This window comes from Rousettus aegyptiacus, unplaced genomic scaffold (assembly GCF_014176215.1).
Source record: "Rousettus aegyptiacus isolate mRouAeg1 unplaced genomic scaffold, mRouAeg1.p scaffold_m13_p_13, whole genome shotgun sequence".
In the NCBI taxonomy this organism is placed as follows: Eukaryota; Metazoa; Chordata; class Mammalia; order Chiroptera; family Pteropodidae; genus Rousettus; species Rousettus aegyptiacus.
In genome coordinates, this window is record NW_023416288.1 from 72,381,109 (window position 1) to 72,393,583 (window position 12,475).

Sequence of the window (12,475 nt, forward strand, 5' to 3'; positions counted from 1 at the left end):
TTAACTTGGCTTCTTAGTGGCATTTCCCATGGTTGACCACTCTTTCTTTCTTGAAGTACTATCTGGGATTCTGTGGCATCATATTTTCTGACCCCCCCCCCCCACCCCTGCCCTCCAACCCAGACCTTGCTGGTCCTTTCTATTCTAAGAAATATTTAATTTCAAAAGTGTCCTAAGGCTCAGACTGCAGCCCTGTTTTCTCAACCCATCTTCAGCCTAGGTATCTCCTCTGCATGCTAGAGTCATGTATTCTACTGCTTACTTGACATCTTTTGCGCTTCTTACAGCATTTCAAACTTAATATGACTGAAAAAAAGCTTTTTGCCCCTGCAACATCACCTGCTTTTGATTCATCCTGAACCACCACCCCAAGTCATTTTTTTCTCTTCTTTCTCTTACTCTCATACTTCCACATCTATCAGTATGCCCCTCTAATCAGTATCAAAGATTTCCCAAATCTCACAGCTTTTTATCAGCTCCTCTACTGAAACAGTTTTCTAGGCTACTGTCATCACTAACTCGAACTTAGAAACAGACTCCATCCTAACTTGACTACTACTTCTTGCCCTCTACTGCTTCACACACATTCAGAATGATCTTCACAAGGCAAAAATCAGATTCTGTTTCTCTTTGCTTAGCATTCTATTAAATTTCTGAAATCCTCTAAATCTGATCCAGATACTTTATCATAACCAGCACTTCCCTTAAATGTTGGTCTCTGGCCTTGATAGCCTTCTTCCTGCTGCTTGAACATGACACACATATTATCATCTTAGGACTAGTGAAATTCCCTTTTTTGTTTTGGAATACTTTTGTCTTCGATCTTTGCATGGCAGCCTCTTTGTGCTCAAATATTTAGTCAGTATCACCTTGTCAGAGAGTCCTTGCACAATCGCCCTACCTAAAAGACACCATTCCATCACTTCTTACAGTAGTATTTCATTTTACCTACCTTTGACATTTATGATTTGAGAAACAAAAATTATCTTCCTTATTGTTTTATTTACCTATGTATTGTGTGCTTCTACCTCTAGAATGTAAACTATTTGAAGATAGTGATTTTATCTGTCTTGTTCACTGTTGTTTCTGAAGCCTAGAAACTGTTTATTATTTTATTTTCAGCACCCAGTAGAGTGCCTAGTATATGGTAGGTGCTAAGGAAATTTTGTACAATTCACACATAGTATTGAAAAAATAGTTAATATTATTATTTAGGAATTGTTTAATGAAAAAAATAGCAGCAGCAAGGATAACAATGATAATAGCTACTGTGTCTTGGGAATGTGCTGTGTGACAAAGTTTGTGCAAAAGACTTTCTGCAAAAAATTGCATTTAATCACCACAACAAACCTACAAGATAGATAGAGAGTATTATCTATTATCATTTTAACAAATAAGGAAAGAGGCTTAGAGAAGTTCAGTAACTCACTCCAGTTCACACAGTTAGTTAATGATAGGGGACGGTTTGGAATCCAGTTCCGAATGATACCAAGTGCAATGATCTGACCCACTCTGCTGTGCCTGAAGCTTCAGAAGGAAACCATTTCATAGAACTATAGAACCTTAGGATTTGAAGGGCTATTAAGATGATCTCATCCTCTGACATACTCAATCTTAATGATTGTTTATGCTCTGAGGTTAGATATATTCCCTATAATTTCCACTCATTGGTCTTAGTTTCACTCCTTCCTTTCAGAGATATGGTTGTGCATAGTAACTCATTTATTTTGTCATATAAGTATTTTTCAATCAGGTGTCTGTAAATGCAGGTGGCATTTGGCAATCTCAGTAAACTGTTATAGTTGAAGACCATTCCAGAGATGAGGTCTGAGTAAATATTAACAACTCCCTGTGCTTGGTTGAAACTTGAAAGGACTGCATAACATCAACAAGCAAGTTTTTGTCAATCACAATCTAGACCAGATTAGTCTTAAAGTCCAAGGAAGAATCAAAGTTCATCTTAGTGCAGACATTTCTGCACAGTATTGTTTTCAAGTTTAAGGAAAAGACAATGATGAAGGAGAAAGAGAAAACCATTGCTATTGTGAAGGTTATAGAAACTTCAAAATTAAAACTGGTGAGCAAGTACATTATGGCATTCTTTCAATGTTTGGAGATAAAACCACATTAAAGACTGAATTTAAAATTTATAAACTAATAGTCAATGAAATAAGGTATGTAGAAGCTGAGCTTTGAAATATGTAATGTATGATCTGTTGTATTGACAAACTTGTTTACTGACAGATTTTTTTGTGCTCTGTATACAGCAAATCTTTTTTGTATTTAGTACAAAAATAGTGAAAATAATGTTGTATTATTTGTTTTATCAAAAAGTGAGTTTTACTAATTATTTGTTGCAGTGTTTACATTAAATTAATAACTGTTTTTGTTAGTTTAATACTAAATAGATCATATACATAGATAAAGTACTGATGCAAAAGTGTGTTACTATTCTTCATTTTGTATTATATCTTTTTTTTTTTTTTTTAGTTAAGTGGACATTTTATTCCTTCAGTTGAACAACCTCTACACACATAAATGGTTTAAGATTTTTAATGGAAAGGAGTTTTGGTCTCAAGAGGTTTTATAAGTCTGTTACTTCTTTTCTGGAATTCATTTAATGGAGACTTTTAAGACCCCTGATGGCTGCAGCCAGATGGAAAGGAAAGAGCCTTTCTCCCTTATCATTTCTATTCGAGTTATAAGCCAGTCAAAAACAAGAGATCTGCTACTCCTGCCAAACACATTTTTATTTACCAATAATAGAATAAAAATAATGATAGTAATAATAATAATATCTCAGTAGGACTTCTCTGTTCAATGTATATCCTTCAAAACTTGTATTCCTGCTTTAGCAAATAAAATTAAGTTAGAGGGATATCAATCGTGTGTGTTGGAAAAATCTAGCTTACTACATTTACATGAATAAATACCCAAACGGACAGAGAACAATCTTTTAAATGCCATTTTTCATTTATGCATACATTGTGTGGTATATCTCCTCTACAATACTCCCTGTTTATGCCTGGAGTTTATCTTCTTTCTATGTCTATGGTTATTTTGTCTAATAATCTTATGCATTTTAGGTTCACTATGCATATCTTCACAGAAAAGCAAAATAGAGGATCCAAAATATTAAAATTTTTTTGTTTACTTTGAAACACACTAAATATGTGATTATAGATATAAAGGCATAGAAATCACACATACCCATGTATATATACAGGTTCAGAGTTTATATTTTCCTTTTAATATTTGCATTGAAAAATTATTTGGAAATATTATATGTAACTAAATGTATTATAAGATTTTCTTTCCTTGTATGCATTTTTAATGAGATTTTTTGGGAGCTAGATATATCATATGTATATACATATAAACATATCTAATACATGCATATTATACATACATATATATATACACACATATATTTCTAGAAAACTCTCAGGTTTTTAGATATATAATCAGTTTTCAGGAACATGGAGAGTATATACTGTGGTGCCCCTCACTTACTGAGTGAATATAAATGAAGAGGGGTAAAACAATAAATATAAATTAAATTCTTAAAAAATGGCCAAGTTTATTAGTCCTATAGTATTTCAGGGAAGAAAAATAAACCAGGTTGTCATGAGAGAGAATGCTGGAGATGGCTTGGATCTTAAGTTGAGGCTTAGAAGGTAGGTTGGATTTTGATACTTAATGAAGGGGTGAGGGCATTTGAGGCACAGAAAATAGCATTTGGAAAAAATAAAACTGAGAAAATATGATCTAATGGATTTCAACTTTTGTGAGTATTCAAAACACTTCTTATCATTAAAAGTATTAAGACAAGGCCCTTCTGCAATAACATAGGTAGTAAAGAAATCCAAAACCCTCTATTTATACAACTGTATGTTCTGGAGATAATTACTTAGTTTTTCAGAATTTAAATTATTTTATATTTAAAATGGTAATTATGATACTTACCTAATAGAATTGTTATAAAGTTTACTTGAGATGTTGTTATTAGCTATTATTATAAGATATGCTTAGCTTAATACCTGGCAAATAATAAATACTCAACTGTATATGACATTATATATATGTTATAATAATGCTTGTGTTTGTTATATATTTAAAAACATTTCCCATATTTGAATTCATAGATTCTCTGTGACAACACTCTTTCTATAACCTACTTTCTGCCACTGGAGTCTGAAATCTATTTTTGGAAGCCATGGCATAGGGTATGTGTGTGTTGCGATGAGAAATCTTTCATAACTTGAGAATAGTAAATAATGTAACTAGATAATGTAGGGCCGTTCAAAAACACTGAAACCTAGACAAAAGAGTTTGAGCTTAATATATAAGTTAAAAGGAGATGTTTTATATTTTAGTTCTTGAGCTGGGAGAAATCAGAGGAAGCCGTATTTTTTAAATATGAGTTGGTCTGAGAAGAGCAGCTAGGAATTAATTGAGAGGGATGAAGGGATACTAGATGAATGAAAATAATTTAGACTAGGACCTTGAGAATCTTGAGATATGAGAATAGAGAAGAAAACTTAAACTAATAAATGATTTAAAAGAAAAAGAAAAGTCATAACTGGCAATAGATAGAACATAACTTAGGGAGAGGGAAGAGATCAAAACAGTCAGAGAAATATGTAGAATCTAGGTCAGATTATGTAAACTGTCCTTCAGTATACTTGGCCTGATAAGAATATATGGATATATGAAGATTTTCATAGTTTACTTAGATATTTCTACAATAATTTTTGACCCAGATTTTATTTTCTTATAAGGCAGCACTAATTTTAAACATACGCAGAACTATAGTTTTTCTAGTGTTAAGAAAAATTATCTTCTCAAAAACTAAGAGTTTTATCATAAACGGGATTGAATTTTATCAGCTACTTTTTCTGAATCTATTGAGATTATCATAGATTTCTCTTTTAATGTCATAAAATATGTTTATGAAAAACCCAACTTGATTATAGCCAATTATTTTGTTTAGATTCTCTTGGGTTTATATTGCTAATAAAATTTTGCTTAGGATTTAGAGTCATGAGTGAAATGGGCCTATATTTTTCTTCTTATAATGTCTTTATATGGTTTCAGTTTCAATGAATTGAAACACATTTTATCTTGTCTCTATTATCTGGAAATGTTTATGCAAAATTGAGATGATATTTTTCTTGAAAATAACAATTTTGCCCTAAAACTATCATGTTCAGATATTCCTTTTGAGCAATATGTTCAAAGTTTAATTTTTTTCAATAATCAAAACTGTTCAAGCTATTAATTCCTTCTTCAGTCAGTTCTACTAAATAATATTTTCCAAGAAATTTATGCATTTTGTCTAAGCATTCACAATCATCAGCAAATTCTTATAAGTAATAGCGCTTATTATCTTTTTTATTGTGGTACAAATGTACATAACAAAATTTGTCATTGTGCACATTTTAAACTATACAATTCAGTGGTGCAAAGGAGTTTTACAATGTTGTGCAACCATCATCATTATTTATTTCTAGAACTTTTTCATCATGCCAAACTGCATGTATTAAACAATAGCTACCCATCTTTCCCTTCCCCTGGGTGTGTGTGAAATCAGTTTTTTCTAAATACAATATTATGTTCTTTGTGAACAAAGATCATTTTACTTATTCTTTTCTGATTTGGATGATTTGTTTCTTTAAGTTGCCTAATTACTCTGGCTTGGCCTTCCATTTCTATGTTGAATAGAAGTGGTAAGAGCAGTCATCCTTGTTCTTGATAATAGAGGGAAAACATCTTTTAAATTTCAACTCCTGCTCTAGTTATGTTATATCCTCCTTTCACTTAAAATATTATTTATTTATTCTTCCTTCCTTAAAATTGATCTTGCCACAAGTAACTTCTTTTCTACTTTCTGTCTGTACAAATTTGACTAATTTGGTACCTCTTATGAGTGGAGTCATACAATATTTGCTCTTTTCTCTCTGAGCTATTTCACTTAGCATAATGATTTCAAGATTCATCCATGTAGTATTATGTATCAGAATTTTATTTCTTTTTAAAACCTTATAATATTTTGTTCCATGTATACCATATTGTATTTATCAATTCATCTGGCTGATGGACATTTATGTTATTTCCACCTTTTGGCTACTGTGAACAATGCTGGCAGGAACATTTTGTGTATTTGTTTAAGTCTCCACTTTTAAATCTTGGTACATATCCAAAGGTTGAATTGCTAGTCATACGATAATTCTATGTTTAACTTTTTGAGAACTGTCATACTGTTTTCAACAATTGCTGTCATACTGTTTTCGACAATTGCTGTCATACTGTTTTTGACATCATTTCACTTCTCTTATAGCAATGCGCTAGGGTTCCAATTTCTCCACATCCTCACCAACACTTGGTATTTTCTTTTCTTTTCATAATAGTCATCTTTATGAGTGTGAAGAGAAATCTCACCGTGGTTTAGATTTATATTTCCCTAATGACTAATAATGTTGAGCATCTTTTCATGTGCTTATTAGAAATTGACATATCTTCTTTCAAAAAATGTTTATTCAAGTCTTTTTTTTTAAGTTAAGATATTATTGTTGAGTTATAGGAGTTTTTTTTAGAATATAGTCTGGATATTATCTCTCGGATATGTGATTTGCAAATAATTTTTTCCATTCTATAGGTTGCTTTTTTCAATCTCTCGATAGTATTTTTTGATGTACAAGGTATTAAATTTTGATGAAGCCTATTTTATTTATTCTTTCTGTTGCCTGTGATTATGGTATCATGTTCAAGAAATCATCACTAAACTCGATATCTTAAAGATTTTCCCTTATGCTTTTTTCTGAGGATTTCATACTTTTCTTTCTTTCTTCCTTTTTTAATTCTTTAATCCATCTTGAGTTAATTTTGGTATATTGTATAAGGGTCCAAATTTGTTCTTTTGCATGTAGATGTCTGATTTCCTCAATACCATTTATTAAAAAGACTATCCTTTCCACTAAATGGTCTTGATGCCTTTGTCAAAATTATTTGACTAACTATTGAAGAGTTTATTTCTGGGCTCTTGATTCTACTCCATTGGTCTATATGTCTGTCTTTATGCCACACTGTTTTGATTACTGGCACTTAGTTGTTAAGTTTTGAAATCTGGAAGTGTGAGTCCTCCAGCTTTGGTTTTTCCAAGATTGTTTTTGCTATTCGAGGGCACTTGAAATTCCATAGCAATTTTAGTATGCATTTTTCTGCAAAAAAATGCGGTTAGGATTTTAATAGGGATTGAATTGAATTTGTAGATCACTTTGGATACTATTATCATTTTAATGATATTGTCTTCTCATTAATGATTATGTGATGTCTTTCTATTAATTTATGTCTTTTTTGATTTATTTCAGCACTTTTTTTTTTTAGTTTTTGGTGTAAGTCTTTTGTTTCTTTGGTTAAATTTATTACTAAGTATTTTATTTTTTTATTGTTATTGTAAATGAAATCAGTTTCTTCATTTCCATTTCAGAATGTTCATTGTTAGTGTATGAATATGTAACTTACTTTTGCGTGTTGGTTTTGTATTGTGCAACTTTACTGAATTCATTTATTGGCTCTAATAGGTGTGTGTGTGTGTGTGTGTGTAACCTCATTTTTTTTCTAAATATGATATCATGTCCTTTATGCACAAAGACCATTTTACTTATTCTTTTCTGATTTGGATGACCTGTTTCTTTTTCTTGCCTAATTGTTCTGGCTAGACCTGCCATTTCTATGTTGAACAGGAGTAGTAAGAGCAGTCATCCTTGTTCCTAATAACAGAGGAAAAACTTATCTTTCAAAACTCAAATTGTACTCTACTTATATCCTCATTTTTCTTAAAATATTATTTATTCATTTTTTCTCCTTTAAAATCAATCTCACCACAAACATGTTTATCTTGTAAATTTAAAAAATATCAAAACAACTTTCAGCTTATGGATCTTCTCATATTGTTTGTTTTATCTCTCACTGATTTATGCTTTTATTTTATTATCTGTTCTACTTTCTTTGGACTTATTGGGTTATTTTTCTAGCTTCTTATGAATGATAGTTAATTTATCAAATATCAAAATTTTATCTTTTTTTCATATAATTTAAAGGTATAAATTTTCTGTAAAGTATTGTTTTGTCATATCCCAGTGGTTTCTTTATGTGTGTTTTCAGTAGCATCTATTGTTTATTTTTAAATTTTGGTATTTATTTTTAAATATAGCATTTTTCTTTAACCTTGAGTTATTTAAAAATTTCCAAATAATTTGGAAATAGGAACATAAGAAATGTGTTAAAAGTTTCTTTAGGCTAAAATCATAATAAATATTTGTATATGTGTCATTTGTACTTAAGAAAATTGTATATTCTCTAATCTTTGGATGTAGCACTATATACATGTCTCTTAGGACAGGCTTTTTGTTTTATTGTTCAAATTTTGTTTGACGTTGCTGAACTTTTTTGTCTGCTTGACTTTTTAAAAATGAGAAATGTCGAAATTTCCTACTATGTTGGTAGATTTATTAATTTCTCTGTAGTTCAAACCATTTTGTTTCACATATTTTGAGGTTATTTTATTAGGTGCATGCATGCTTATAATTTCCATGCCTTTTTGAAAGTTTGAACTCTTTATTACTGTATAGTGACTCTTTCTATCCTTAATAATTTTTCTAATTTTAAAAATGATTTCCTCTGATATTAACAGCTACATCAGTTTTCCTATGGTTTTCATCATGTGTTCTTTTACTAGATAGGTTTGTCTCTTGTAAACTATATATATATATATCTAAATACAGTTTTCTTACTCACACTGTCAAACTTTTGGCTGAGAACTTTGACTTATTTATATGATTATTATTATTGATTTATTTTCATTTTTGCCTTATCTCAATTTATTGTGTCCCATATTTTAATATGTTGCTTTTTACTATTAAAAAAAAAAAACACTTTCACATTCTTTAGGTTTCTTACTACTTCATCCCGATCACACTGATACTATCTAGGCTTAAATACTGATTTATATGGTTATATATTTCACTTTATCTTTGACCTTGGTCCTTTTCATCTTTTTTATGCCACAACCACTTTACCAAGATATTTGATCATTTTATTTCATATTTTTGAAGCATATTTTAAAAATATCTTCTATTTAGATACTTAATCCAATACTATTTTTAATGATAGTCTTTTTCAGTAAATATTTTTTAAGTATTTTATGCCTCTAAGAATATTTTTATTATGGTCTAATATGTTAATGACATTTGGGCTAATTATAGTATTTTACTTTCTTATATTTCAACATTTAAAAATAATGATTAATTTCTTTCATCTAATTTTGCTTTTCAAAAATTTTATGTTAATCAGATTATTGTTATTTTAGTCATAATCTTCTTTTTACTATTTAGGCTTTTAGATTTTTATCATTTGTTCTTACATTTAATATAATGTGTCTAGGCATAGGTTTTTCTTATCTTTTTTCTTTGGCTTTCTATAAATCTTTCGATTTTTAAATGAAAATAAAATAATGATAAAACAGGATAAGAAAATAAAAAACTTTATTCTTTGATTTCATGTTAATTCTAAGAAATGTATCTCCATTACTTCTTAAAATATTTTCTTCCCTTAAATTTTATTTTTCTTTCTCTGAGACAGCTAGTATCTGTATTTTAGTTCTAATAATTCTATCTTACATACTGATTAGATTTTCTTTCATATGTTCTAGTTCTTGGTCCATTTCTTTTCTTGAGAGACCAATTTAGTTTTATAATTTACTAATTATTTTATTTTTCTCTTAGTATATTCATTATGCCATTATTTTATTCTACAGATTTCTTTTATTAAAACAGTATATTTTCAAACCTCTTTCTGCTTGATCACTTTGGCCATTTTTATGTTTACTTGTTCTTATTTTATATTATAAGTTATTATAAATATCTTATTTTAAATTTTTTTAGGAGATCTTTTTTTTAAGTTTATTGGGATAACATTGGTTAATACGATTATATGATTTTCTGGTATATTATCATTTGACATCTGTATATTCTCTTGTGCGTTTACCACCCAAAGTCCACTTTCCTTCATGTACCATATATTTGATCCCCTTTACCCACTTAACCCTCCTCCTATACTCCTATATTTGATCCCTTTTACCCCGACTACCTCCACCTTCCTCCCTCACCCTACTAATAACTACTAGCCTATAGTTCATGTCCATGAGTCTCTGTTTGTCCTGCTCGTTTGTTGCTTTTAGGTTTATATCCCACATATAAGTGATATTATGTGATTTTCAACTTTTTCTGTCTGGCTTCTTTCATTTAGCATGATTATCTCAAGGTCCATCCATATTGTCGCAAATGGCAATATTTCATCTCTTCTTCTAGCTTAGTGATATTCCATTGTATATATGTGCCACAGCTTCTTTAGCCAATCATCTATCATAGAACATTTCAGTTTCTTCCATGTCCTGGCCACTGTGAATAATGCTGCTATGAATATCGGTGTGCAAATATCTTTTCAAATATAAGTTTTCAAGTCTTTGGGGTAAATACCCAGAAGAGGGATTGCTGGATCCTATGGTAGAACAATTCTTAGTTTTTTGAGGAACCTCCATACTGTTTTCCATTATGGCTGTATCAATTTGCAGTCCCACCAGCAGTGCATGAGGGTTCCTTTTTTTCTACATTTTCTCCAAGATTTGTTATTACTTATCCTGTTGATGGTAACCGTTCTAGCATGTGTGAGACGGTTTTGTGGTTTTGATTTGCATTTCCCTAATAGCTAGCAATGTAGAGCATCTTTTCATATATTTGTTGGCCATTTGTGTGTCCTCTAGGGAGGAGGGTCTATTCAGATCCTCTATCCATTTTTTGATTGGATCCTTTGTTTTTTTGTTGTTATTGAGTCATATGAGTTCTTTGTATATTTTGGATATTAGGCCCATATCGGAAGTGTTGCAAATATATTTTCCCATTTGGATGGCTCTCTCTTTATCTTCTTGACGATTTCTTTTGCTGAGCAGAAGCTTTTTAGTTTGATGTAGTCCCATTTATTTATTTTAGCTTTTATCTTCTTTGCTTTTGAGGTCAAATTCGTAAAATCTTCTTTAAGTCCAAGGTTCTTGATTTTTCATTTCTATGTTTTTTTTTCCTACGTATTTTATTGTTTCAGGTCTTATATTCAGGTCTTTAATCCATTTTGAGTTAATTTTGGTATGGAGTGATAGAAAACAGTCTAGTTTCATTCTTTTGCTGATGGCCTTCCAATTTTCCCAGCACCATTTACTGAAGAGACTTTCCTTTCCCCACTGTATGTTTTTGGTTTTATTTTTAAAAATTATTTGCCCATATAAATATGGATTTACTTCTGGACTCTCAATTCCATTCAACTGATCTGTGTGTCTGTTTTGCTGCCAATACCATACCATTTTTATTACTGTTGCTTTGTAGTATAATTTGAGGTCAAGCGGAGTAATCCTTTCAGCTTTGTTCTTTTTTCTCAGGATGGCTTTGGCAATTTGGTGTCTTTTGTGCTTCCATACAAATCTGATGACATTTTGTTCTATTTCTTTAAAAAAGGCCGATGAGATTTTGATGGGGATTTCATTAAATCTGTATAATGCTTTGAATAATAAGGTCATTTTACCTATGTTGATTCTTTCAATCCAAGAACACGGAATATCGTTTCATTACTTTGTAACTTCTTTGATTTCTTTTAGTAGGGTTTTGTAGTTTTCATTATATAGGTCCTTCACATGTTTCTTTAAATTTATTCCTAGATATTTTATTCTTTTTATTGCAGTTGCAAAAGGAATTATTTTTACCACATTTTTCTGACACTTCATTATTAGAGTATAGAAACTGTATAGATTTTTGAATGCTGATTTCGTATCCAGAGACTTTACTGTACATGCTTATTGTTTCTAGTAGTGTTCTTGAGAAGTCTTTAGGATTTTCTATAGAGAGAATCATGTCATCTGCAAATAGTGACAGTTTGACTTCTTCATTTTCTATTTAGATGCCTTTCATATCTTTCCCTTGTCTGATTGCACTTGCTAGCACCTCCAATATTATATTGAATAAGAGTGGAAATAGTGGACAAACTTGTCTTGTTTCTGATCGTGGAGGGAAGGTTTTTAGTTTTTCACCATTAAGTATAAAGTTGACTGAGGGTTTGTCATATATGGCCTTTATTATGTTAAGGTACTTTCCTTTTATACTGATTTTATTGTGTTTTGGTCATTTTAAAAGGTTGCTGTATTTTGTTGAAAGCTTTTTCTGCATCTATTGATATGGTCATATGATTCTTATTTTTTAATTTGTTTATGTGGTGTATCAAATTAATCAATTTGCATATGTCAAACCATCCCTGTGTCTCTGGGATGAAGCCCACTTGATCATGGTACATAATCTTTTTAATATGTTGCTGTATTCTATTTGCTAGTATCTTATTTAGGATTTTTGCATCTGTGTTCAAGAGAGATATTGGT

At 30.5% G+C, this 12,475-nt stretch overlaps 1 protein-coding gene across 9 annotated transcripts in view; it reads left to right on the forward strand.

Moving 5' to 3' along the window:
• Positions 1 to 12,475, forward strand: part of TFEC (transcription factor EC) — a 185,724-nt gene that overhangs the window by 146,766 nt on the left and 26,483 nt on the right. Inside the window, exon 1 of one of the 9 annotated variants that reach the window (XM_036231020.1) lies at positions 136 to 2,077. The exons of the other annotated variants lie outside the window; for them this stretch is intronic. Within the exon in view, the coding sequence (XP_036086913.1) occupies positions 2,012 to 2,077 (66 nt within the window). The 5' untranslated portion in view covers positions 136 to 2,011. Of the gene's footprint in view, positions 1 to 135; positions 2,078 to 12,475 lie in introns of those variants that run through there. 9 annotated transcript variants of the gene reach the window in all.